Genomic DNA, 27522 nt, shown 5'->3' on the forward strand with positions numbered 1-27522 from the left:
CATCTTGAGTTCATGCCTTGTCAAGAGCACGCTTCCTTCCTCATGGGTCCTCTGGAGTCTTTCAGACTGGTTTGTCTGGACACACTGTTCTCCTGGTTCTGCCCCTTCCCTCTGCGTCCATTCACACCACCCTCCCCATTTTCTCTGAATCCGTCCCTTCAACATTGCTCACCGACGCTAACTTGTGCAGCTGCCCCCCAGTTCGAATGGACACCCTTGGTTTCCAGTTCTTCACCGTCATGAAGAGACCTGCTGTGGATCCTTCTTTGCATATGGGCCCCTGCTTCTCTTTGTCTTTGATTTCTTTGGGGAACAGGCCTCAGAATGGCGTCACAAGTGGCCATTCATTGACTCAGGGCCCACGATTCCACTCGGCTGGCCCCAGGGAACATGCCTCACTTCACAGAATGGGGAAGGGACGTGCAAGGGGGAGCACAGGTCAGAAGGAGCTTCGAGCCCAGAGTTCTTCCCACCCACCACCATCCTGTGCGTCAGGATAAGCAGACTGCCTTCAATGTGGTCTAGGCATTTAAACAGACTTAAACTCTGGAGCTTTCTGGTCCAGGCTTACTCAGGGATTCAAGGCAGCCAGTCCGTGGCCGAAGGGCGGGCAGGCTTACAGGCCAACCGCATTCAGAATCTTTCACCTCTCTAGCAGGTCCTGGCTGCGTGCTTCATCAGGATTAGTTCTTTGGAGTTCTGGTTGATCTTTGTGCTAATCAGAATTCAGCACGAGAGAATTCCATCGCATTTACACACCGTAACTTGTCTATCCGTTCCTTAGTTTGTGAACACTCCCTCAGTTCCCCTTTTTTGCCAACTCCTTATAAATACTTTTGTATAAACATGGAATTTGTCTCTTAACCTACCGTCCCTCAGATTCCCTCTGCCTCCTCTTCCATTTCCCTCCCACAGCCAACCTTGTATATGTGTTTATTCCACCTTCTTTTGACCAGTTCATATGAGAGTGAGGTTCAAGTGTCAGACACTCCCTCTGCCTCATCTTCCTTGTTGGTATAATTAGCCATTTATGTACCCTGATTATGTGAAATAATTTCCCCCAATCTTCCTTTCTCTCCTACCCCCATGTCATGTATTTCTTCTCTTTTCTATTTATAATTTTCTTCAGAGTATTTGAGGGGGGGGGCGCAATGTGGGTTAAGTGACTTGCCCAAGGTCACACAGCTAGTAAATGTCAAGTGTCTGAGGCTGGATTTGAACTCAGGTACTCCTGAATACAGGGCCAGTGCTTTATCCACTGCGCCACCTAGCTGCCCCCTATAAATTTCTTTATAAAATTTTTAAAAAAGATTTTCAGTTTCTAATTCACTCCCATACCCATCATAGATATGAAGTCGTGCAAAACATTTTGGAAATAGCCATGTTGCAAAAACAAAGCAACCATGAAAAATAAATATGTTTTAATCTGTACTTAGAATCTATCAGTTCTTTCTGGACATAGATGGAATTTTTCATCATGAGTTTTTAAATTTCTGTGAAACATTGTATTGCTTAGAGTAGCAGAGTCATCCACAGTTGATCATTATTATAATATTGCTATAAGTCTTCCCAGGTTGTTCTGAAACCTTCCTGCTTCCATTTCTTATAGTACAGCAGTGTTTCATCACAATCATATATTCCAACTTGTCCAGCCATTCCCCAGTTGATGGACATCTCCTCAGTTTTAAGTCTTTGCCACTACAAAAAGACCTGCAAGAAATATCTTTTTACAGATAGTCTTTTTCCTTTGTCTTTGATCTCTGGGATACAAATCTAGCAGTGGTATTGCTGGGTCAAAGGGTACGCACAGTTTTGTGGCCCTTTGGTCATAATTCTAATTTTTTTTTCATTTGTTATTTTCTCTTCATTTAAATTTTTTAATTATCTTTTTTTAACTAAATTTTTAAAATTTATTTTAGACTTAAAATACAAAATGAGAAAAGAAAAAAATTGCCATGTACACAGCAGAACATGAGAGGATTCAATATAAAACAATCAATTTCCATTTCAAGAAAATTTCTAAATATACTACACCTTGTTTTCAGAGCTGCTCAGCTTTTCTTTGCCTCCTTGTAGGCTTTTTTTTTATTCTGTGCTGTGCACTTTTTACTTTATTTTCCCCCTTCCCCACCCTAAAGAAAGCTATTACTAAGCACAGATATATATCTATAGATAGAGCTATATCGATATCTATAAACATGTACATATATACACATAGGCACTAATTCATATATGTAAGACTGTGCTATGCTTATTTCTACTTGTCATCTGTTTATCTGAAAGTGAATAGCATCTACCTTCATAAATCTAAGTCTTTCTTATGTTTTTCTAAATCAACCAGCTCCTAGTTTCTTTGAAGTTCCTGACCTTTTGTTCTTCCAAGTGAACTTTGTTATTATTTTTTCAAACTCAGTAAGATAATTTTTTAGTAATTTAATTGGGATGGCATTGAAAAAGTAGATTAGTTAGGTAAAATTGTTTTAAAAATTATATTGGCTTTTCCTACCTATGAACAATAAATGTTGCTTCAGGGTTTTTTTGTTTTGGTTTGGTTTGGTTTTTTGTGGGGCAATAAGGGTTAAGTGACTTGCCCAAGGTCACACAGCTAGTGAGTGTCAAGTATCTGAGGCCGGATTTGAACTCAGGGCGTCCTGAATCCAGGGCCAGTGCTTTATCCACTGTGCCACCTAGCTGCCCCCTGCGTCAGTTTTTTAGATCTAATTTTATTTGTATGTTTATATTCATATTGTTCCTGTGTCTATTTTAGCAGGTATATGCTCCAGTATTTTATAATGTCTAGTGTTTTTTTTTAATGGTCTAAAACAATATTGAATAATAGTGCTGACACAGTGTAGTTTCCCTATTTTACTCTTTTGATTAAATCTATTTTAACTTTAACTTTGAGATTATGATTACTATCCCTGCTTTTTTTATATAATAAATTCTACTCCTGCCCTTTATTTTATCTTTGTATCTCTCATTTTTACAGTGTTTACTGAAAGCCACATATTGTTGAATTCAGATTTTTAATCTGCTATCCATTTTATGGCTAAATTCATCCTGTTTACATTCTAAGCTATAATTGTTTGTGTATTTTCCTCCTTCCTATTTTTTCCTCATGAACCTTTGCATCCTATTTACCCTATCTCCCCCACTCTTCTGCTTTACTTCTACCCACTACCTTGCCCTTCTATTCCTTAACCTATCCACTCCTCCAAGAATCCCTCCCTTATCCTCTCCCCCAACCCTATCCCCTTGCCCTCTTATTTCTTTTTGAATTTAGAAGACTTTTCTACCCTTAGAGATATTTGTGTTGTTCCCTCTTTAATCCTTTCCCAATGAGAATAAGGTTCCAGCACTACTAGCTTCTCCTGTAACAGTTTTTCCCTTTATGCCTCATTTGTATGAGATAATTGCTCCTTTTTATCTCTCCCTATACTGTTTCATTTTATTTTATTTTTTTTAAGTGAGGCGATGGGGGTTAAGTGACTTGTCCAGGGTCACACAGCTAGTTAAGTGTTAAGTGTCTGAGGCCGGATTTGAACTCAGGTACTCCTGACTCCAGGGCCGGTGCTCTATCCACTGCGCCACCTAGCCGCCCCATACTGTTTTGTTTTTTAAGAATCACCCCATCACACTCAGCTTAGCCCAAGCCTTCCTTTCAAACTACCCAAATAATGATGACAGTTGTGTACTAATAATATTTTCACATTTAAGAAGTAAACAATTTGACCTTGTTGTGTCCCTTATAATCGGTCTTTAATGTTTACCTTACATTTCTCCTGGTTGTTATATGTCAAATTTTTCCTTAAGTTCTGCTATTTTTGTCACAAATACTTGAATGTCTTTCGGTTCATTAATTGTCCTTTTTAAAATTCATGATTATACTTAACTTTATTGGGTAAGTTACCCTTGGTCAAAACCCTAGCTCTTTTGCCCTATGAAATATAATATTCCAAGACCTACGGTCCTTCAGTGCAGTAGCTGTCAGATCTTGTGTAATCTTTATTATAGTTCCATGATATTTAAATTTTTTTGTTGTTGCTCCCAATATTTTCTCCTTAACTGGGAGCATTGAAACTTGGTTATGATATTACTTTAAGTTTTCTTCCTGAGATCTCTTTCAGGTAGTCATGTTTGGATTTTTTTCTATTTTTGCGTTCTTGTTCCAGGACTTCAGGGCAGTTTTCCTTGGGAATTTCTTGTAATACTGTATTAGATCCCTTTTTTAATTCTAATTTTTATATAGTCTGACAATTATTTCTCCATTTATTCTCCAGATAAGTTATTTTCCTGATGAAATGTTTCGCATGCTTTTCTATTTTTTTTCATTTTTTCAATTTTGTTTTATTATTTCTTGGTGTCTTGGAATGTCATTAGCTTCCCCCTGCCCAATTCTAGTCTTCAAGGAATTATTTTCTCAAGGTTTTTATTCTCTCTTCCTACTTGTTTGACTTTCTTTTCATAATTTTATTCATTTTCTTGGATTGCTCTTATTTTTTTTCTAATTTTTCCTCAATTTCTCTTATTTGATTGTTAAAGTCCTTTTTAAGTTCTTCCCAGAACTCTTTTTGTGCTTGGGGCCATTTGACGTTTCTCGCTGAAAAAGGAGAGGCTTTATTGTTAAGCTCCACTATCTTCCTCTGAATATGAACCCAGATATTCTCTACCCCCGCAGTAGCTATCAGTGGTTGGGATCCTTTTTCCTTTGCTTGCTCATTTTTGTTTTCATCTTGTTTATTTTGGTTTTAGAAGCTATTAGCACAATCTGGTTTTAGTCCCCAGGTGTGGGGAATGTCAGTTCCTTCTGACTGTTATTTTCTGAGGTCTGTCTCTGGGCCCAACCTTGGGCTTTCCCCTCCACTCCTAAGCCACTGCCGAGACCCCTCAGCCACATTGTCCCACAAATGATCTTGCTCCCTGTGGTCACTGTCCTGGTTGCAAACTACAACTGTCCTCTCTGCCCTGGAAGTGAAACCAGGGGCTCTGCTCTCTTGCCAGTATCCACAGCAAGCAGGGTCCTTACCTCTGTGCTGCTGTACTCACCAGGTGTGTGTTAGCGCTTTCTCCCTGCCAGCATGCATCTGGTCAGCATAGCCCTGCCTGGGTTCCCTGCACAAGGGCAGATCCTTCAGTCTTCTCCTCAGCCTTCTTACCCCACACTGTCCAAGGTTCCTAAGGCTTGAGGCAGCCCCCAGGACTTGTCGTTTATCAGAGTTGGCCTGGTAGTGTTTGCACTTCACACAAAAGTCGAGTCTTTCCTGGGTCTTCTCAAGTTGTCTTAGGAAAGACAACTGCTTCACCCCAACTTTTGTTTATTCTTCTGCTCTGTGTTCCCTCTGAGGTGATGTTCTGTCTTTTTTGTGGAGGAGATTTGGAGTGTTCAAAGTTTTCTGACCTACTCCATCGTCTTCCCAGAATCCTCTCCATGATTCCAAAATTAGAGGGGTAGTTTTGTTTCTTCATTGCCTGTTCTTATTCCATCAATTCCTTTTGTTTTATCTTAGTGCTAGAGCTAACATTTCTAGTGCAATATTGACTAATGGTGGTGATGATGGGCACCCTTGCTTCATCCCTGATCTTACAGAGAAGGCTTCTAATTTATCCCCCTTACAAATAATATTTGCCCTTGGTTTTAGAAAAGTTTAATTTATTCCTATGCTTTCTACATTTCAATAGGAATAGATGTTGTATTTCTGTATCTATTGAGATAATCATACAATTTTTCTTGTTTTTGTTATTGATGTGTTCAATTATGATGATGTTTCTCAGTTACTTTGGTCGTTTGGGGGTTTTTCTTGGCAAGGGCACTGCAGTGCTTTGCCATTTCCTTCTCCGACTCCTTTTACAGATGAGGAAATTAAGGCAAACAAGGTTAAGTGACTTGCCCAGAGTCACAGAGCTGGTAAGTCTGAGGCCAGATTTGAACTCACAAAGATAAGTCTTCCTGACTCAAGGCCCAGCACTCTAGCCACTGGGCCACTTAGCCTCCCCTGATTATGATGACAGCTTTCCTAATACTGAACCAGCTTTGAATTCCTAATGTAATTCCAGTATGGTCACATCATATAATCTTTGTGATACTCAGTTGTAATCTCCTTGCAGGTATTATTTTATTTAAATTTTTTTGCATCAGTATTCATTGGGGATATTGGTCTATAGTTTTCTGTTTTTCTTTCCTTGGTTTAAGGATCAAAATAATATTTGTTTTATAGAAGGAATTTGGTGTAGGATTCCTTCTTTACCTATTTTTTCAAACAGTTTACATAGTTTGGGGATGAATTGTTCTTTAAAGGTTTGGTAGAATTCACTGGTAAATCCATTGGCCCTGGAGTGGTTTTTCTTAGAGAGTTCATTAATGGTTTCTTCAGTTTCTTTTTCTAAGACAGAGTTATTAGGGGCAATTAGGGGGTGCAGTGGATAGTACCAGCCCTGGAGTCAGGAGGATGTGAGTTCAAATCTGCCCTCAGACACTTACTAGCTGTGTGACCATGGTCAAGTCCCTTAACCCCAATTGACACTCTCCCCCCCCCCCCCCAGGAAAATGTTATTTAAGTATTCAATTTCTTCTTCTGTTAATCTGGGCAGCTTATGTTTTTATAAATATATATCCATTTTTTTTGGCACATATTTGGGCAAAGTAGCTACAAATAATTGCTTTAATTCCATCTTCATTAGTGGTGCATTTACCCTCTTCGTTTTTGAGACTAGTAATTTTGTTTTCTTTCTTTTTTAAAAAAATTTAATTGCCCAATGATTTGCCTATTTTATTGTGGTTTCCCCATCATATAACCAGCTCTTAGTTTTATTTATTATGGGACAGCTAGATCGCTCAATGGATAGAGCATCAGGCCTGAGTTCAAACCTAGTTCTGGACACTTGCTGTGTGACCACAGACAAATCACTTTACCCTATATGCTTCAGTTTCCTCAATTGGGGATTTAAAATTTGTTCTTTTTCTCGGCTTTTTTTTTTTTTTTAGTTATATGGTCAGTTCATTTATCTGCTCTTTCTCTATTTTATTTATGTGAGCATTTAGAGATAGAAATTTGCCCCTATACTGTTTTGACTGCATCCGACAAATTTTGTCCTGTTGTCTCGTTAGTAGCTCTAATGAAATTATTGTTTTCATAATTTGTTCTTTGACCTATTTGTTCTTTAGGATTAGATTATTTAGTTTCCAATTAGTTTTAAATCTCTTCCTCAAGGTCCTTTATTGAATATAATTTTTATTTCAAAAAGGGTACATTTAATATTTCTGCTTTTTTGTATTTGTGAGGTTTTTAATGCCCTAATAAATAGTCGGTTTTTGTGAAGGTTGTCATGTGCCATTCTTAGGATTATCAGGACATAACAGGAAAACTCCTAGTCCTTTTCCAATTACACTTGCTCTATGGCCCCTGATGACATCAGGGTTCAGGTGTATCATCTTCCCTCCCATATTTAAATGTAAGCAGTTTATCCTTGTTTAGTTTGTTTTTTTGCTCATTCATATTGACCTTTTTATGTTTCTCTTCCCTCTTGTGTTTGAGCTTCAAAGCTTTTCCACAGCTCTGGGTTTTTCATCAGGAATGCTTGGAAATCCAGTCTCATTCAAGGTCCATACCCCCCATAGCATTACACTTAGTTTTGCCGAGTTCCTTCTTCTTGGCTTTTTCCTACATCCTTTCCTTTCTGGAGTGTCGTATTCCACATTCTCTGCTTCTTTATAGTGGCGGCTGCTAAGTCCTGTATGATCCTGACTGAGGCTTCTCGGGACTTAAATTCTTTCTTTCCGGCTGTGTGCCGTACTTTTCTTTGACCTGGTAACTCCAGATTTTGGCTATAATGTGCCGAAGGGGTTTTCCTTTGGAGATTTTTCAGGAGGTGACCAGTGGGTTTTATGTCTGCTCTGCCCTTTGGATCTGGGAATGTTTGGGTTCAGTCTTTGGACTTTGTTCTTGTATTTCTTGTCACTTGCAGATTTGTCAGTTTCCATTTGGTCTGTTTCTGATTCTCAGGGAGTTTGTGTCTTGTAGCAAGCTGCTGATTCCCTTTCCAGTTCTTTCTTCCGTAGCTCTCCTCTCTTTTCCAGGTTTGTTTGGTTTTTGCTTGAGTCTTCTGATTTCATTTTTTAACTCTTTTTTTCCTCCCCTGCATCTCTTTAAGGCCATTTGGTTGTATTTGTATCTTTCACGGAGACTTTGCTCGCTTGCTCATTCTTCCAGCCTACTTCCTGACTTCAGACTTGATGTTAGTGCTGGACTGTGGCACTCCTGGAGGGAAGATTTAAGCTAGTCCCACTCTCGTATCTCTTCTTGGGGTGTTGGCTGGTTTGTCCCTCCAGAATCTCACGGCCAGGCTAGAGACCTGCCAGGTTTTGGGTCCGGTCCAGGGCAGAACTGGTTTGGTAACTCCGGTCCGAGCTGTGAAATTCCTGACCTGGGCTTGGGTCTGAGCGAGAGTTAGACTCAAGAGGGACTCTCCCTTTCATTCAGCGAGAATGTCAGCTTCTGTGTGGTCTGACACTCCTGCCCCAGATGTTCCTCTGCAGACTGGGCTACATGCTCTGGGCCTCTAGTGCTGCTGCCAGCTCCCTCCATATACCACCTCGGGCCTCCCTGTCCAGGGAGGCTACTCCTTAGCCTGCTCTCCCTAGAGTCTCTGGCCTGAAACGGAGAAGTTCATACAGAGATGCCAGTTTGTACCCGCCCCTGTCACAGTATTTCTGTGTGGGTCTCTGGGTGCCCCACGAGGTGTCTAGAACACCCTTGTCCTGGATGCTCGAGGCTTCAGGGTGCCTCTTTCCCAAGAGTCCCCAGAGGTTCCTGTCTGTCTCCCTGTGCTGACCGGGACGGGAGGAATGGCTCGCTATTTTTTCTGGGTTTTCCCATCAGGATTTGGTCTAGTGCATTTTTTTAAGGCTGTTTGGAGGGATTTTTAGGCAGTAGTGAATCATCTTGCTTCCTGCACTCCGCCATCTTGGCACCACCCCAGGTACTCAGTTTTAGGCGAGTTAAATTTAGACTGTCTTTAGTGGATTCAGTTTGAGATGTCCAGTAGGCAGGCAGAGAGGCAGGCCAAAGGACGAGAGAGCCGAATGAGTAGATCTGAGAATCCTCAACATGGAGATGCCCATTGAAGCTGTGGGGGTTGGGGAGGTCACCGAGTGAATCGGTAGAGAGGGAGAAGAGAAGAGGACTCGGGACAGAGCTCTCTGGGACCCCGAGGCTATTGGTCATGAGCTGGATGGATCCAGTAAAGGACGTGACGAAGGAAGAGTCTGACGGGTAGGAGGCAAAGTCTAGAGAAAGGAGCATCAGGAGCAAGCGGTCGATGGACAGGGTTGAAGGTCAAAAGGGAAGAAGGCGGAGAAAAGGCGTCAGGTGAGCCCGGAGGAGGTCACGGCCACCTGGGAGAGAGCAGTTGGGGTCAAATGATGGGGTGAAGAGAGAGGAGAGAGGTCAATTGTAAGTGGCCTCGCCGAGGAGTCGAGCCCAGAAAGGGAAAAGTGATGTCGGACATTCACTAGCAGGAAAGGAAGGAGCAAGTGAGGGATTTGTGAGGGTGGGAGAAACACAAGCTTGTTTGTGATCACAACAGGGAGGCTTCCCATAGAGAGGGAGAGATTAAAGATGAATGAGGGGGAAGTGGGGGGGCCTGGAGAAGACAGGATGGAAGGAGCATGACACGGGGGGGGGGGGGGGGAACACACCTGGGTGATGTGAGGGAAGGGTTGGGGCAAGACAGATCCCTGCTGCAAATGGCCTCTGCTTTTTAGTGAGGCACGAGGAAAGGTGGTTCCCAGCTGGGCGGGGGGCGGGGGAGCCATGGGAGTTTTAAGAAGTGATGTCGTAGTGCGGGCCAGGTAGTGAGCTGTGAACAAATGCCCTTGATTCAGTGAGCACTGCCAGTCAACATAGCTCTGTGATTTTCTCTAGCTTTGTGTCAGGAGAGGAAATGGGTAGTGCCCATGGGCATCTTCTGAACATTCTCTGTCCCTCCCCTAGCCCACCCCTCCCCCTCCTCCTGTGCCACCCACCAAGCAGCAGTACCTGTGCCAGCCCCTTCTGGATGCTGTCCTCGCCAACATCCGCTCCCCAGTCTTCAACCATTCCCTGTACCGCACGTTTGTGCCGGCCATGGAGGCCATCCACGGCCCTCCCATCACGTATGTACTGGGCAGCCCGAGGCCCCACAGCTTCGTCCTAAACATGTGGGGCACAGGATGGGATGAGGCAGGGGTGGGGGGTGGGCACTAGACCTTCCCTGGGAGAAGCGGGGGATCCTCCCAGCCACCAACTGGAATGACTTTCCCTTTAGAGCTCCAATCGTCTCCCCTCGGAAACGTAAATATGAGGATGATGAAAAGCAGACGATCCCAAATGTGTTACAAGGAGAAGTGGCCCGACTGAATCCCAAATTCCTGGTGAACCTGAACCCCTCCCACTGCAGTAACAATGGCACCGTGCATCTCATTTGTAAGCTGGGTGAGTGCTCCCTGGGGGGCAGGAGGGGGCAGCGTCACCCATGGACCGTAGGGTGACGTGTGCCCAAGGGTCCCTGCCTCCAGATGCAGCGCTACCTATTGCCGTTTGTTTGTTTTCCACCTATTTCCCATTTACATTTCGTCTGGGTTGGGGGAGGGGGGACAGTCGCCTTGTTCCTGTCCCAAGCGTAGGGAAGGCTGGTGAGGGTTTGCTCATAAATTGGAAGCTTTAGCACCGATTTGGGGGCATTGAGCATTTATGAGAAGAAAGAGAGAACACACGGGTCAGAAAGCCAAGAAAAAGCCTGTCTAGGCTAGCCCTCAATTCTCCCACCACCCGCTGTTGGAGAGACTGAAAAGAGGCGGTCCTTACACACTCCTGAAAGCTCATTGGCTAGCATCACCCCAATCCATTGGTTCACGGTGCCCTCTTCAGAATCAGGCAGGTGCGGCTTCAGTTGAATTAACTTGAAGTGGGCTAATCAGCAAAGTCAGTCACTCTCAGTCCAGTCAGTCCAAATATTCTGGGGCCTTTGGGCGATGGCAGAAGCCCATTATTTTCTTACGGGGGGGGGGGGGGGGCATCAGCCAGCACCTCCCCCACCCTGGGTCTGCTTCTGTGTTGTAGGGCCGTGTCTCAGCTTGGGAGTGACCTGAGAAACCCTCTGGTGTACTCGCCCAAGCTTTGTTGGCCATGGGGCTGACTCCTGGGCCGAAAGGCTCCCAGGATGGGGGACGCTCTAGCACTCCCCACCTCCTGCTACCTCCCCAGCCCCAGTCTAAGGACTTCCCAGAGGTCTCCCTTCATGGGTGATGTGCACAGAGCATAGCGTGGTGAGGGCCCTCCCTCCCCGCCCTTGTCTCCAGTCAGACGGGGTGCTCCACACCTCCTTATTCCCCAGAGGAGACAGGAGAAATCAGATCATTGTTTACATCGCCTCGATTTCCCTCAGAACCCCTCCCCCGCTTCTCTCCTAGAACAATTGTTTAATGAAAGAAAAGGGTTTGAAAAACAGTAAAACCAACCAGCCCGTCCCCTAAAACCTGATGTTACATCTGATGTAGAGCCTGCAGCTTGCAGGGAAGTGTCTTCTGAAGGCTCCTCTTGGGGGCCACGCTCCAGCTGCTCCTGGGGGGGCGGTGGGCAGAGGCAGCGGAGAAGGGAGCCTCGCGGGCAGCCCCAGCTCAGCCCTGCTGAGGGCCACCCGGTGTCTTGTGTTGTGTGCAGATGACAAGAACCTCCCCAGTGTCCCTCCGCTGGAGCTTAGCGTTCCTGCTGACTACCCAGCCCAGAGTCCTCTGTGGATAGACAAACACTGGCAATATGGTATGTCCGCCTCCTGAAGCTAGCGGGCTGGGAAAGGGGAGGAGCCTGGCGCTGGGGATCATGGGGGAGATTGTCCCTGCCATGCCCATCCTCCGAGGCTTCAGGGCCCACGGGGTCCAGCTATTTCCAGTGCCCTCTGACCTGAGCCAGGAGCCAGGGGCTGGTTCCTGGGTCTGAGATGTATGAGGAGCTTTGTGGTCCATGGGTGCATCTTCAGCAGTGGCGCGTGGGGGGAAGAATTCCAAGGACAGCTTGACTGCCGATAAGGCCTTGGGGGTCCATGAATGCATGGGAAAATAAATGGTGTATGTTTTTTTTAGCTAGAATTTAGCATTTCCTTCGCTTTTGAATTTGTTAAAGACCACTCCAAGTAGTTGATAGGCCTCACTAGTGACGAGTGGTTCATCACACAAAGCAGCTAAACAAGCCCCAATCTTCTTCCTCTTCTTCTTCTTGGCAATGAGGGTTAAATGACTTGCCCAGGATCACACAGCTAGTTGTATCAAGTGTCTGAGACTGGATTTGAACTCAGGTCCTCCTGACTCCAGGGCCAGTGCTTTGTCCACTGCAGCACTTAGCTGCCCCCAAGCCCCCATCTTCTTGAGAAAAGACATGCTTACTCAGCCAGCTCGCTGCTGGGTCAAGGCAAAAGCCTGAGTGTCAGTACACCTTCGGGTCAGTCATCTCTCTTGACCCTCCTGTGATCTTCAGGGTCAGGGGATGAGCCTGGATTGGGCTGGAGCAGTCAGGGAGGGCTTCTGGAGGGAGGTGCCAGAGATGGTCAGGGCTGGAAGGGACCTTGGCGGCCCTCTGGAGCCCCCCTTCCCTGCCCTCACTTGGCAGACCTGGGCACTGCCCGAGAAGAAGCGGGATCTGCTCGGTCCTGTCACCTGCAGGGAGCGACTTGCTTGGCTGGGCCCAGGTCTCCAAGGGGGATGTGGATGGACTTGGGTTACCTGGGGGCAGCGCATGAGCAAGCCAGGGTGGCACCAACAGCTGGCTGGAGACATTGTGGGGCCTGGGCAGCAGGAGAGCTGCACAAGGTCCAGCCTGCGCCACCAAGCAGCCATGTGGGCCCGTCTGGGGAGTCAGGAGGGGGGCCCAGAGAAGTCACCAGCAGGCGTGTGGCAACTGGACGGGAGCTGGGGATGGGGCACAGGAAGCCCCCAGGCTGCTCCTAAAGGAAATGCGGGCGGTGAGGACCCCTCCCTGCTCTTGTCACTGCCCACAGCTGATGGGGGCAGCCCTCTGTGACAGCCCCCTCCCCTTTGCTTCCTTTCTAGAAGCCAACCCGTTTCTCCAGTCCGTGCACCAGTACATGACTTCCAAGCTGCTTCAGCTGCCGGACAAGCACTCAGTCACGGCTCTCCTCAACACGTGGGCGCAGAGCATCCGGCAGGCCTGCCTCTCGGCTGCGTAGCCCCCTCCTCCGGCTGGGCCCCCCCTCGGCCAGGCGGAGCCCGGGCCCCGGATTGCTCTTCCCCCCCCTCCTGTTCCGCCTCTGTACTGCCTGCCTGGCACCTCCACTCATTTCTGCTGGCTGTGCGGTCGTTGTGCACGGCTGTCTTGGGGAGGGGCTGGACCAGGCACCTTGTAGATCGCAGCCTGGGGGCTGCCCACGGTTCTTCTCCCCCCCCCCCCCCAGATCCACCGGCACCTGGCCCCAACATCCTCTCTGGCTTGTTAAGAAAAGGCGGAGCACTCGGGCCGTGGCTCTCCTCCCACACTAGATGACAGATCCACGTGGCTGTGGTGGAGGAAGCTCAGAACGTGGGAAACTTCTCTTCTGTCCAGTTCTTACCTGATTCCATTTGCGTTTATGCAGACCATGTCATCGCTTTTGCTTGTGGAGCCGAGGCAGCAGGGAGAGCCAAACATCCCAGCATCCCTTGGGCCCAAAGACACAGCCCCTTCCTTGGCAGTCGTGGCCCCAAGGCCTGCTTGGCATGCTTCCTGCTCCATGCCACCCCGCCACCCTGCAAGGTAGGGAGCCTCTCTGGGCATCTGGCCTGGGTCATCATTAGCCTCTCCCTTCGTTGGGCCTTGTGAGGCCTCACGATGCTCATCCTGGAGAGTCAAGGGTGGCCGCCTTCCGGTCAGTCCCCACCCGTCTGCTTGTTCTTCTGGAAAGCCGAGTGAGGCTGCCATGGACTCTTCGTTCCTGGGCTCTCGACACCCCAAGGGTTCTGCTTGTCACTGGCTTCCCTGGGGTGGAGAGGGGAGCTCAGGGCTGGCAGTGTGGAAGAACCAGCTCCCTCCCCCTGAACCAAGCTTTCAGGCCCCTGCAGTGGGGGGGCAGCGGGTTAGTCAGGGCACATTACCTGAGAGGGGAGGGGCGACATTTTGTATGCACACTAACACAGGATTTGTTCTTTGGGTGATTATAATAAATTTATTCCTCTGTTTGACATGAAGTTTTTACTTGTGTGTCTTTGATGTAACCAGCTGGCAGGACAGTAGCTGCCCCATCAGCTGGCTCACAGGATGGTCGTCTGAATCCAAGCAGGTCATTGGTCACCCCTGTAGCCCATCAGTGACAGATGGAGAAAGCCCCCGGCTCTGCCATCGCTGTGGCATGGGGCCTTGGCAAGGCCACAGATGTGGGGTTGGCTAGGATGCTCTTGTGTGTCTAGTGGGGCCACAAAGGGGGTGCACATCCTCCTCACCATCTCGGCCCGCTTCTCCAGTGCTTACCCTCACGGTGGGGCTAACTCACAGCTCCATCAATGGCCGGTGCAGGCGTCGTTGGCCTGTTTTCTGAGTGTCGCACTCTGTTTGTGACTTGGTTTTTGTAAGAAGGCACACGGACATAGAAAACCACCCATGACCCCCCCCAGACTGGCTCATTGGAGGCTGCTTCTGCCCATTGATCCACCCCCCGCCAAACTCCTCGAGGAGTCCCCTTCCTGGCTTAGCTCAGGTGCTGCCTCCTACACAAGGCCCACCCCATCCATTGGAAGCTCCTCACAGGAAGGGGCTGTTTCCCTCTGGTCTTTGTATCATCGTCAGGGTACTCTAACACAGCTGGGGCAGCTAGGTCACACAGTGAACGGAGCGCCAGGCCTGGGGTCAGGAAGACTCATCTTCCCGAGTTCAAATCTGGTCTCAGACACTTACTAGTTGTGTGACCCTGAGCAAGTCACTTCACCCTGTCTGCCTCAGTTTTCCTCATCTGTAGATGAGCTGGAGAAGGAAATGGCCAACCACTGCAGTACCCTTGCCAAGAAAACCCCAAATGGGGTCGGAGAGTCAGGACAAAAACAGAACCCTGCTATGGTGCCTCACACACAGACTTGTCCAAAGAAATTTGACCCCTGGGAGAGGAAGCCTCTCTGTTAAGGGGTAGTTTGTGTGGCCAGGAAGACCAAGGTCGAGGTGCGAGGTTGCCAAGGAGTAGTGTCTGGACACAGCCTCCGCACAGTTCACAGGATCGTACAGAACCATTGGCAACACCGCGGGCCTGGACCACCCTGCCAGGGGTGCGGCTCAGCCACGAGAGAACACAAGCGTGTTCTTACCAAAGGTTGCTCCCTAAAATGGAAAGGAAAAAGAGGTACGTCCGAGAGTGGAAGCAGCCTAACAGACCCTCGCTTCTGGCCAGGGTTGCCCTGTGTTCAAGACCAGGTTTGATGGAGGATCCCCCTGCCCTGCCATCCACTGCCTCAGGCCCCGCTCAGGATAGGGTGACGGACAGGCTGAATCCAAGGCCGAGTTGGGCCCCAGGCCCATCTAGCCTGCTTGGACCCTGACAGAGGCTTGTGCTCTGGGGGAGACCACAAGTTTTCGATGCCACCTTCTGGTTCTATACAGGTCAGATTAAAGAGTGACCGATGGCATAAACAGAAGCTCTCTGGGAGGACTTTTGATCTCAGTCACCCTCTGGGGCATGGCTTCCAACAGTCCTCAGGGTGGTCAAGTCCCTCAGACCTAGAGAGGAAGGGCTACCTGGGCCTGGGGACACTCCCCCCAAACTAAGCCCAATTCACGAAGTGACTTAGGAAGACAACTCAAGGAATGTAGATAAATGAGATTTAATTCAACAATCTCTAGCTGGTAGGGAAATAGTGATTTCGTAATTCATTTTTGTGTTAATGTATGTTTGGAGGAGAATAACCGCAGTCAGACTTGTGCCAAGAAGAAAGTGTTGACGGCCACATCTGGAGTCTCAGGAGCATCTCCCTGACGAGGAACTAGAGGGTCAGAGGTCAAGGCGAGATCTCTGGTTGGCTTCGTCCCCCGCCCTGGCAGCGTGACCTGGCCTTGGAAGGCGTCTGCCCCCGCTGCTCTGTCCCCCCGTCTGAGCCAGTCCGGTGCCAGCTACAGGACTGTGCGGTGGAGGCGACGGCTCTGAATGGCCTGCATTTTCTTCTGTCTCTCAGCAAAGCTATTTCTCAAGGTTTGCTTCAGGGCTGGCAAGACTGCTCTCTCTGCCCCAGGTATGGGCGCAAGGATCAAACTGGAAGATGAGGAGACAAGAGAACTGGACGCTTCCGTGAGGCCAAAGCAGGAAGGGGGTGCCCCGCCCGACCTTGACGCCTTCCTGGGGAGGTGCCTGGCTTTCCCCTTCTGGCAGTGGGGGCTCTATCTACTCCATCATGTCGAGTGTCTCAGCATGACCAGAGCAGCCTGGGCCGGGGGCGTAGCTGACGTTCCATAAGCCAGTTACTCACCATTTTTTGGAGGCGTTCTTATCAGCAACTTTGGGGAACTGCATACCTTCCTGATGCCTGAGTGGAGAAAATGTTTGCCCTAAGAGAGATTTGGGGCAAGCTGGAGAAAGTGGCTGGGAACATGAGCAGGGCTGACCCCAATGGGGCTCCCCGCACTCCCTGCCTGCATCACCCTGACAGCCTGGAAAAGTTGGCAGCCCGCTGGTCTGACCGTGAGCCAGGGGAAGAGCTGCCTTGGCCAAGACCACAGAGAATTTCTCTGCCAGGATGGGCTTGGCCTGCCCCTACACACTTTCTCTGGGCTTCCATCCTAGGAGGCTCCATCCCCAGTAGAATCATCCTATCCTTGTTGCCCCTGGAGAGGGAACGTTTCTCCCCACGAGTGAGGCACCCACTGATGCAGCCTAGCCTCACTCTCCTGCTGCCTCAGGGGTGTCCTGGGGACCCCCAGGCCGAGTCTTTGCTGGCCTGCCTGTCAAACCCCTGTACCTGGCACAGGACCCTGCAGAGAACACACACTGACGGGCATTGTTTTATTTTTTTCTCCCAATGCCCTCCTTTTGGGAAGATAAAAAAAAAAAAAGAAAAGAGAGAGAAAGGTCATGTTTAGTTTAGTTTGGAGGAGGCCCTAGGCCAGCAGGCACCCACCCCTTGTCCCCAGGCCACTTACTTGGAATGGTTGACTGGAAGGCTGTCGGCTGCCTGTCGGGAACCGTCTTCCAGGACAGATTTCAGGTGTTGCAGCTGAAGGACATGGACGGAAAGGCTACTGAGGGCACGCTCTGCAAAGCTAGACCCATGCTGGATGCCCAACAACTCCCACCTGGTGTGGCCGAAGGGCGCAGGCTCACCTCTTGAGCCTGCAGGTGGTTGGCATTCCACAGCTGCCTGATGACCAGCTCACACTGCTGAAGAGTGGACAGCTTGCGCATGTGAGGGGGGAGCTTCAGAGAGGACGTGATCCCCAGGATGTGTTTGAGCTGGGGCTGGCAGGACACCATGGGGATCAGCGTGGAGCTCGGGGCTTCCATTTCTTCTGCTCTAGAACAAGGACAACCAACAAGGGGCGTGTTTCCAGTTCTCTCAGACAGGCGACCGGGGGCCTCGGAGGCTTTGCTAGATGTGTCGCTGCGAGCCCTTCCCCTTTGCAGACTTCTCCGATTTCTCCCATCTCGAGCCTGACTGTACAGAGTTGCAAGTGCGGCCCCCCATGAGACCGAGCTCCTTGGGGCCTTTTACCTTTGTGTTGAGTGCCTGACACATGGGAGGCACTCAGTAAATGCTTATGGATCGAGGAGAAGTTTGGGAGGACTGGCAAAAAGGTTAAGAAGGCGGCCTCCATCTTATTTTATAAACTGCTTGTCCTGCCTCTTTATGGCTAAGCTGCAAAAGGCAGAGTCTACACAAGCCTCATTCCTCTGAAACTGTTCTTTGCAAGTTACCAGTGACTTCTTAGGCACCAGAACCAGTGGCCTCTCCTCCATCCTGCTCCTCCCTGACCTCTCTGCAGCCTTGGACATTGTCCATCCCACATTCCTCTCCCCTAGTTCTCCTATGCCTCTGACCACTCAGCTTCTCCGTCTCTGCTGGGTCCTCCTCTAGGTCATAGCCTCTAACCCTCCGTGTCCCGCCCTGGGCCCCCTTCTCTTCTCCTCAGTTCTATGCCGATGACTCGCTGATCTCCCATCATCCTCTCAGACAGCTCCAGATGGATGTCCAAGAGACACCCTACACTATGTCCAAAACTGAGCACAGTCCCCCCCAAACCCTCCTTCTTCCTACCTTTCCTATTACTATGGAGACCACCGCCGTCATCCAAGTCTCTCAGGCTCAAAACCCAGGAGTTGCCCTGGACTCCTTGCTCTGTCATCATCCCCCATGTCCAATATGGTGGGAGGCCTCTCAATTTCACCTCTGTAGCCCTTCTCCAATATGCCCCCTCCTCTCCTCTGACACCCTTATCACCTCACCCCTGATTGTTGCAGTAGGTGCTGGGGAGGTCTGCCTGCCCTAAGTCTCCCCCAGTCCATCCTATTCAGCCATCAAAATGATTTTCCTAAAGTGCAGGGCTGATCGTGTCACCCCGCTGCTGTGTCTCCCTATTGTCTTAAGGAGCAAATAAGAAAATGGGCTGTTCATAGCCTGCTCCCTCCCACCTCTCCTGTCTTCTCACACTTTTATTCCCTGATTCCTACACTTTGATCCAATGACACTGCTCTCACAGCTATTCCACGAACAAAACCCTCCACCTCTTGGCTCTGGGCATTATCTCTGGCTGTCCCCCAAGTGTCAAACCCCCTTTCTCCTCTGCTCTGATTATAGACCTTGGTGGCTTCCTCTAAGTCCCAATTAAAACCCCACCTTCTCCAGGAAGCCTTTTCTAACCCCTCTTCATTCTAATGTCTTCCCTCTTAATTATCTCCTACTTATCTTGTCTATAGCTCATTTGTACATATTTGTTTGCATGTTGTCCATCTTAGTCTCTGTTTGTATCCCCGATGCTTAGCACAGTCTCTGGCCCATAGCAGGTGTTAAATGTTTGTTGACTGACTGATCTTAAGGAGGAAAAGGATTGAGGAGAAATGATATGAAGAGGATTGGAGAAGGTAGTTGGTAAGGCAGGGTTAGGTAGGAAAAGGTTAAGTAAATCTGCAAAAACAAAATAAGAGGTTAGGGTTAAGAAACTTGAGTGTGGTGATCAAGTTGATGGGGGTGATAGCAAATAAAGGTGTCTAAAACTGGTACCTGAGGGGAGACTTTTGTCATACCCCCCCCCCAAGTAGCTTCCAAGGTAAGGACTGAGGCTCCCCTCAGTGCAGACAGCTGGGAGATGCCTCAAGTGCAAGTGACCTCCGCCTTCCTTGACTGCCCAGCTGCTGCCCTCCATGTTCAAAGGGCAGTTTTGCCTCAGGAGGGGCTCGAGTAATGAATGTCCCCCAATAGGAGGTCCACGGGTTCCTAAGACAAGGACACATCCCACGGGATGCTTCCCTGTAGGGGGAAAGGTGGGGAGAGGGGAAGATCCCATGGAGGAGGAATGAAGGCCCACTGCACACCTGGAAATGAGAATCCAAAGAATCCAACAGAGGCTTCTCAGGAGGAAAGCAGGGGATGCTCTGAGGCAGAAGCTGCTGCTTGTGGTCCAAGGAATGAGGGGGCTGGGCCCCCGGGCTGCCAGGTAAGGGGGTCTTCAAGGAAGAGCTGGATCCTCTGGGGGCAGGGAAGGGTTCAAGGCTTACTGGGCTTTTCTAGGACTTATCCAAACAGAACCGCCATACATGGGCACGGAGTGTGGTGGTGGGAGGCCCCTGCCCAAGATAACACACAGCCTCGTGGCCCAGGGGGTTTTCCTCCCAGCTGTCCACTGAAGGTGGGGATGAACCCGAGAAAGCTGTGCCTGAGAATGGGATATGGGTTTCCAGACCATGCTTAACATGCAGGAATGGAGGGTGCTGGCCAGGGAGAGAATCCACCTGAAAAAGGCTGGTGAGAAGGAATCTTCTTACAAGGGACAAAAACTGCCCAAGTCTGCCCACCAAGGAAGATCATGTAGAGAGAAGCTACAACATTCGAGATACACGAGATCACAGCGGAGGAGACCCAATCAGGAAGCCAGTGGTACAGCTTTGCTGGGTTTTACCATGTGCTGGCCTTGTGCGAAGCACTTCACAAATACTCTTAATGGATCCTCACAACCACTCAGGGAGGTAGATGCTGTGATTAAGTGATTTGCCCAAGTCCACAAAGCTCCAGTCTGAGCTGGATTTGAATTCAGGTCCTCACTCCAGGGCCTGTGCTCTGTGCATGCCAGGAGCAAAGTCTACCTTCAGAGGTAAACCCTGAGACACAGTCGGGCAGACCCATGGCTAAGATATGGCCCTGGACAGATAAACTTTATTCAGAAGAAGCAGGATGGGAAAAAGTGTGGGAGTCAGGTGGGCCAGCATATATATCCATTCTGGGTGAGCATCGGTGGAGGCCCCAGGAGAGTTGGCATCAGACCACCCAGAAAGAAAGGAGGGAAAGAACCAGACTGAGCCTGGGTCCCTGGTCTGACTGTCATCTGCAGGAGAGCAGCTCTTAACTTCCTGACTGGCCCAGATGAAGAGACAGAAGCAACAAGGGCAAATTCTATCCTGGATCTGGTTCTCAGCAATGAAAACTGATAGGTGAGCTGGGGGACAGAAGCCTGGGGAGGGCAGGGAGGCGGGGTACGCTGTGTCTGCTGGTGTCGGCCTGGTCTGCTGTGTGCCCTGGATGCAGTGCTGAGAGCTCAGAAGGAGCAGGTGCAGGACCTCGGGGTCTGACATCTCTATGGGGATCAGCTGAGAGAGTGAGAAACGACCAAGGGAGACGATTCCACTGTGGAGGAAGAATGGAGGTGTCTGAAGAGGCTGCTGTGCACAGGGCCCTCGTCAGCCAGCTCTGATGGTGTCTGTCAATGTACATTGGAAGAGAGGAGAAATTCAGAAGACTGGTTCAGTCCTACAGGAAGAGGGTCAAGAGTGACGAAGGCCAGAAGGCGCTGTGGCAGCAAGGAAAACAAGAGGCACTGAGGTGAGTCTTTGAAGAAGGGCTTGGATTGTTTCTTTTTGGCAAAATACTGAGGGAAAGTGGAGATGAAGGGAGGGCCCCAACCCTGGCCTAGACTGTATGGGACAGTGACAACTGTCAGGAGAGAGAACGCCGCAGCTGCCCCGGAGTCCCTGCCAAGGTGACCCGTGGACTATAAAGGACGAGGCCAAAATGGCCAAGCAGGGAGTGGCCCCTCATGGAGAGAGCTCAGGGCACCCCTGGCCATCCTGGAGAATTCAGTTCCCTGCATGAGGTCTGGAAGAGAAAGGGAGATCTCTGAGCCACCGCCAGTGTCTGACAGGGTCAAATGTCCCTCTGGAGGACATGGAAGATGGGAAGAGACCCTGCAGGCAGGGGCAGAGTAGGGCAAAGGAAGGAGAAGCCTGTCCTAGAAGGTAGGAGTAAAGGGAGGTCAGTAACCATGGAGAAGCGGTGCAGCTCCCAGAGAGCCAGAGCGGCTGCCTCAGGACCAGCCCCGGGGCCTTGGTGAATGGTTACAAAGGCGGCAGCTCAGGGAACACTGCAGAGATGGGGGAGTTTGCTAAGTTCTCCCGTGCTGTTCTCATGGAAAGATGGGAAAGACGTGGGCCAAACAGCAGGATGATGGGTCAGGTACAAGCGGCAGAGAGGTGGTGGTTGGTGGTTCAATGTCAAACAATCTTGAAAAACCCACAGGGGAGGCCCCCAGGGAACTGTGTGGGACGGCCGCTGACCCTCCCTCTGTGACTGGGGTGAAGGAGGCCCAGACCAGCCAAAGCTGGGAGGAAGAGCCCACTCGCTGGATGCCAGTCAAGATCACAAGAACCATAGGTGAGGATACAGGAAACACGCTAGGCATAAATGGAACGTCTTCCCTTTGGGTTCAAAAAAATCCCCTTCACCCGTAAAAGATGGGGAAGGTTTGGAAGTTTTAGTGAACAGCAGCAGCTAAAGGGACTGTGAGATGCCAGTGAATGGCCTGGAATCCACAGAAGCCCCTGGGAAGAGGAGCCTCGCTGGGGCCGTTTGCAGACCCACTCAGGGATCTGAGGGCATGGGGCTGCCTCCCAGGGCAGAGGACCCCGGGCCAGGGTCTGCAGTGGCTACTGAGGTCCTCTCTAGCCCTGAGATTCTGGGATCTTCATGTCTCTTCCAAGGATGCCATTTCAAACCTGGGTTTTCTGACCCCAGACCTAAGGGGCCTTTCCAAGCAGTCCCCAAACACAAAGAGGGTGCCTACGTTCATGCCTAGGGTTGGGCCCATGGGTCCTGGGAGGATTCTGGCTCTTTGGGTCTCAATTCTCCATTGAATAACTTGGAAGGAACATGAGGCATCACTCATCTGGTCTAAGTCCCTCGTGGCCTAAGGAGGCAAAGGGATCTGCCCAGGGTCACCCAGCAGGCTGACAGAGCTGGGACCGGACCCTGCCTCCGACTCTGTTCAACTCCAGTCTGGGTTGATGCCACGCAGCCTTCGTTCCCTCTCATGGCTCAATGATGAGAGAGGCCAGTATGGGGCCACTGGCTGGGCTGGCCATGGCCAGCCCTCACAGCTGAACCTGAGGACCCCAGCTCTGGGACAGTCTTCGGGCCTGGTCAGCGCTAGCAGTTTAGCCGCCAAATCCCAGGAGCCTTGAATGGGCAGAATTTGTCTGTGAACCAGGGTCCTCCCCAGTGCCTCACCCAAGAGATGTGACACCAAGCACAGTTTCCCTTTCAATATGAAGAATACTGGGGAGGGCAGAGGAGACAGCTCAATACGTTCCTGGGCTGGGGGGGGGGGGGGCAATAGCATCACAAAAAAGAATTCAGGTCAAGAAGGGAAGACTGGTTTTGAGCACGGTCACTGTGGCTGGTGTCCGGCTTTGCTCTCGCCCCATCCATGGGGGCTTAGCCAGAGCCTACCCGGCTGGGCCTTTCTCCATCTTGTCACTGGGGCTTTGCTCCTCTTCTCCGGATTCCCCCACTTCTTGTCTCCTTGGGCAGGAAAGTGAGTGTTTGGTTTTGGACGCTGAGCAACCTGAAGTCCAAACATGGAGCAAGAGATCAAGCACTGGGGGCCTGTTTGGAAGCAGCCTGGAGTACCTGGCACTGGACCGCAGCCATTTCCCACGGGCAGGGCTGAAGGCAGCAGGCCAGCTCTGACTGACCGCTGACTGATTACAAGGCGTTTTTGTTCTTAGCCCCCAGCGGCCAGACCAAAGCCGTCAGCCCTTGTCTGAAAACTCACTGGTTGTGGACCAAAGACTTCAGGGCTAGAAGGGTTCGGGTCTGCCCTTGGAGGTCCCCTGGCCCCGCCCCTCCTGCCACTGCCCTGGTCTGGCAGGCAGCCGTCAGCCGAGATTCCCGCCTCCCCTCCTGTGACATGAGGGGACTTGACTCAATCTCTAAGACCCCCCCAGCCCCGTATGCTGGGCTGACAGCTGTCTTCTGGGCTTGCTCTGCTTGTGCAGCCAGGCCTCCAAGAGGTGCAGAGACCCTTGCACGGGATATACATGGCCCTTCCCTGCCTGGCCTGCAGGACTCTAAAGCAAGCATGGTCATAGGTGGGCCGCTGGCTGCGCCACTCCATCCGCTCTACAGCCTCACTAGCAAACACTTGCCTTTCCTTTGACTCTCACCTGACGGCACCACGACTGAGTTGGACTTGAGAAAATGAGAACTGGAAGAAGCCATACCTACAAGAAGACATCCGGGAGTTAACGCCCAGTGTGAGTGAGGCAGGCTGGTGGCACCATGGAGAGAGCATCTGGGCCTGGAGTCAGGAAAACCAGAGTTCAAACACTTAACTGTATGACCTCGGCAAGTCACTTCACCCTTCACCTCTGGTCGACTCAATTTTCTCAAATGTAAAATGGGGGAATAGCATCTCCCTCACAGGATGGTTGTGAGGCTCTTATTTGTAAGAAGCTCAACACAGTGCCTAGCACACAGTAGGTACTACATAAATGTTCATTTTCCCTTTTCCCCCTCCCAGGGAGACCCATAAGGCCCCAGGGCTAGGAATCAAAATGCCTGAGATTGAGTCCCAAGCTCTGCCGCTAATTTACAGGGGGATCTCACACAAGTCACTTCACTCTGGGCTTCAGTTTCTCTTCTGTAAAATGAAGAAAGTTAGACTAGAGGATTGAGCTACTGGATATTCTCTCTCTTTTTTTTTTTTTTTGGTGCGGCAATTGGGGTTAAGTGACTTGCCCAGGGTCACACAGCTAGCAAGTGTCTGAGGCGGAATTTGAACTGAGGTCCTCCTGAATCCAAGGCCAGTGCCTTATCCACTGCGCCACCTAGCTGCCCCGCTACTGGATACTTTCAAGCTCTGACATTATGTAATTTGCCAAAAACCCAGCTTTCAAATGGCTCTGACAGCAGCCTCTCCTAAAAACCCTTTCAGGACTCTCCCAGCTCAGTCCTATGACTCCGTGGAACCTTGTTGTGGTCATGTAGACCTAAGTTCAAATCCAGCCTCACACCATTTACTAGCTATGTAACCCTGAGTGAGTCACTTGACCTCTGCCTGAGTTTTCTCATCTGTAAAATGAAGCTAATAATAGTACCTATCTCCCAGAGTTACCATAACGATCAAACGAGATGACCCATGGAAAAGCACTTAGAAACCTCTAGAAAAATTGTTACTATTTATGGTTCCTCCGAGTTTTCTTTTCCCCCATAAAGCCATTCTCAAACTGATTCAAGAACCTCATAGTGTGAAGGGACTTCAGGGAGCCTGGACCTGAGCAAGAGTCCCCTCTGGAGCATCAGGGACTGAGGGCATCTCAGCCCCCGCTTCAAGATGTTCCCAGAGGCGGAGCCAGTGGCTCCTGGTGGGGCCTATTCAGCTTTGGTATGGCCCTAATGGGGAGGGAGTTTAACTTCCTAGAAAGCTTAAGAGGCTTCTCTGCAACTTCTCTCAGGAGAAATTCCTACCTGTCTTCAACAAACAGTGAGCACCTATGGTATGCAGAGACCCCTGCTCCGTGCTGAAGATGATAAAGATGAAAACAAAACATTCCTCACCTTCAGCAAGCAGGGAATTCAGTGCTGGCAGGAGAGTGTTATAACAATTCAAAAAAAAAAAGGTAAATATGGAGAGAGAGGAGGGGATGGGAGAAGGGATAAGAGTGGAGAGATTAGGGCAAGAAAAAGGGACAGGAAAGAGGAGAGGGAAGAGAGAAGGGAGAAAAGGAGAGAGGAAGGGAAAAGAGTGAGGGGGGAGAAGGAAAAGACAGAGTGGGAGAGAGAGGAGGAAAGGAAGAAGGAAGGGGAGGGAAAGGAGGGAAAGGGGGATCAAAGAAGACGTCACTACAGAAGTGATTCCTTAGCTCATCTTAAGAAGGACTGGGAGGTAAAGCTGAGGAAGGAGGACCTTCCGGGCACAGAAGACGGTGCCCTGGATGCTGAATGGTTCAGATCCAGGGCACTCTCTACCTCACCTGCCTCCCAGCAGCTCTGCCACTATTCACACTTGCTCACAAACAATACCCATCATTCAAGTTTCTAAGCCCTGATGATCCTAAGACCTTTTCCACTTCGTAGGGGCACACAGTGACAGCTGGTGGAACAGTGGATAGAGAGCCAGGAGTCAGGAAGCCACGAGTTCAATCTGAGTTCAGAAACTCAGCCAATGTATGACTGTGGGCGAGTCACTTCACCTCTGACTGGCTCGCTTTCCTCCACTGTAAATGGAGATAATACTATTACCTACCTCACCAAATGAGATCATATTGGTAAAGAGCACTTGGCACTGTGCCAGGCACACAACAGGCCCTTGATAAATGTTTATTCCTTCCCTCAGCCCACCCTGGTATGACCCTGGGAAAGTCACTTTCCTTCAGTGAGCTGGAACTTCCCCCCCTTCTAAAACAGGCATCAGCACAGTCCAGAGCTCAAAGAACAGCCCCAAGGGTTCCTATGGACCCCTGGGATGTCTAGAACCAGACGGAGACCTTGGGCCACACTGGTCCCAGGTAAAGTGGTGCTGGAGGCCCCGATCAGGAGGAGGGCACCTCTCCGAGCCCCTCAGCTCTAGACCCGACACCCTGAGCTCCCTTCGGGTCACCTCAGGGGATGGGGAGCCGTACCTTTCCGCGGCAACTTCTGATTCATTATGAGTTTATAGTGAAGATCTGAAATCAAGCAAAGATAGGGCGTCTTCTGGCTGCCTCGGCCGCCCCCCATCCCCCCACCCCCCCCCAATACAGCCAGGGACGGCCCCGCCCCCTCCCGGGCCAGAGCAGGCTGCTTTGGCGCTCATTGGGGGGCGCGATCGGGACGCAAACTTGGGCTTCACGCCGGACGGGCTCCGGTCCAGCCACCTTCCCCACTCCAGTCTCCCTCCACCCCGGTTCCTAGCGAAATGCCGAGCTCCCTAAAGCTCCGTGTGCTCGTCTGGGAGCATCGTGCTAGGGAGGCTGTGAAGGCCGGGTAAGCAGGAGGCCTGGGTTGTCCGAGGGCAGGCCCAGGCCCGGGATGGCTGGTGTCTGCATCTCGGCGCCGCAGGGGGCTCTGGGGCCGAGGCGCCGGGCCGGCCCCCGCGCGAGGCGCCGCGGCTGCCCCGCACCAGCCCCGCACCAGCCCCGCACCAGCCGGCCGGCTCTCCCGCCCAGGGGAGCACGGAGCGCGCTGCATGCCTCGGCCCGCGGAGGGCCTCACCGCGGTTGTCCCGGCGCAGCCGCTCCACCTCGGCGTGCAGGCTCAGCAGGGTGTCGGCGTGCTGCTGCTGCACGAACTGCAGGCTCTTCTCCAGGTCCACCACGCGCTTCTGCAGCTCGGGCGCCCCGGCCGGGGCCGCGGGCGGCGCCGTCAGCACGGGCGCGGGGCCGATGCCCAGCAGCCCCAGGGCCGGCGCGGGGCTCGGCGGCCGCGGCTGCCGGCTGGGGCCCGAGGCCGAGGCGGCCGGGGCCTGCGGGCCGGGCCCCGGGCAGCTCATGGCGGCGCCGCCCGGCCCCGGGCCCTCACATGCGGGCCGCCCGCGGGGCTCGCCCCCGGCCCAGCCGACCGCCCCGTTCCGCACCGCCGCGACCGCGACCGCGACCGCCCCCGGCCGCTGCGCGCACGTCCCCGGCTCTCGGACCCGACCCCGGACCGGCTTCTCGGCGGCCGCCGCCTCCTCTGGGTCTGGCCCCGTTACCATGGTCACCGTCCTCCGAGCGGCCGCTCTTCCCCCGGCCGCGAGCCGAGTCCCCATTGGCTGGACCGGCTAGAGCGCGTGCCGGCCGGGGGCGCATGCCTGGCTCCGATTGGTTGGGCTTCAGCAGCATTCGCGGGGCGGTGGGGGCGAGCCGAGCTCCTATTGGCTGAATTTGAGACCGTGAGAACTGGTTGAAGGCTGGGGCGAGGCCTTCATTAATTTGGGCCGTGGGAAATCTTCGCGCCCGAGGCGGAAGCCTCACCCCATTGGCTGAGCCCCAACCGCAGGCAGGAGCCGCTTTAAGTCGCTCGTTGGCGAGGTGAGAGGACCCCCTCCATTGGTCAAGTCGATACGCTCCCTTCGTGATTGGTTAGAG

The 27522-nt window shown here is 51.0% G+C and overlaps 2 protein-coding genes across 6 annotated transcripts in view; one reads left to right on the forward strand and one right to left on the reverse strand.

Moving 5' to 3' along the window:
* Positions 1-14203, forward strand: part of MED15 (mediator complex subunit 15) — a 71594-nt gene extending 57391 nt beyond the window's left edge. For all 5 annotated transcript variants that reach the window (XM_043964644.1, XM_043964636.1, XM_043964652.1 and 2 more), the window contains 4 exons: positions 9990-10150; positions 10303-10469; positions 11697-11795; positions 13079-14203. In XM_043964644.1, the coding sequence (XP_043820579.1) occupies positions 9990-10150; positions 10303-10469; positions 11697-11795; positions 13079-13215 (564 nt within the window). In that variant the 3' untranslated portion in view covers positions 13216-14203. The remainder of the gene's footprint in view (positions 1-9989; positions 10151-10302; positions 10470-11696; positions 11796-13078) is intronic.
* Positions 14204-15810: 1607 nt separating this feature from the next.
* Positions 15811-27149, reverse strand: LOC122735789 (coiled-coil domain-containing protein 74B-like). Its single transcript, XM_043977577.1, has 9 exons — positions 26669-27149; positions 26098-26142; positions 23641-23697; positions 22925-23039; positions 17317-17647; positions 17136-17209; positions 16955-17022; positions 16466-16544; positions 15811-16251 (listed from the first exon to the last, which is right to left on the reverse strand). The coding sequence occupies exons 1-9, from the start codon at positions 27147-27149 to the stop codon at positions 16113-16115; spliced, it is 1389 nt and encodes a 462-aa protein (XP_043833512.1). The 3' UTR covers positions 15811-16112.
* Between the last annotated feature and the right edge of the window lie 373 nt (positions 27150-27522).

Source organism: Dromiciops gliroides, chromosome 1 (genome assembly GCF_019393635.1).
Source record: "Dromiciops gliroides isolate mDroGli1 chromosome 1, mDroGli1.pri, whole genome shotgun sequence".
Taxonomy (NCBI): domain Eukaryota; kingdom Metazoa; phylum Chordata; class Mammalia; order Microbiotheria; family Microbiotheriidae; genus Dromiciops; species Dromiciops gliroides.

What these genes read in the sequence shown, in the direction of transcription:
- LOC122735789 (XM_043977577.1), bottom strand. Translation starts at nt 27,149, where the DNA reads ATGGTAACGGGGCCAGACCCAGAGGAGGCGGCGGCCGCCGAGAAGCCG. An exon ending in GCTGCGCCGGGACAACCGCG is followed by an intron (nt 26,143 to 26,668) that starts GTGAGGCCCTCC and finishes GCTTGATTTCAG; the next exon opens with ATCTTCACTATAAACTCATA. An exon ending in CTTCCAGTCAACCATTCCAA is followed by an intron (nt 17,023 to 17,135) that starts GTAAGTGGCCTG and finishes TCTTCCCAAAAG; the next exon opens with GAGGGCATTGGGAGAAAAAA.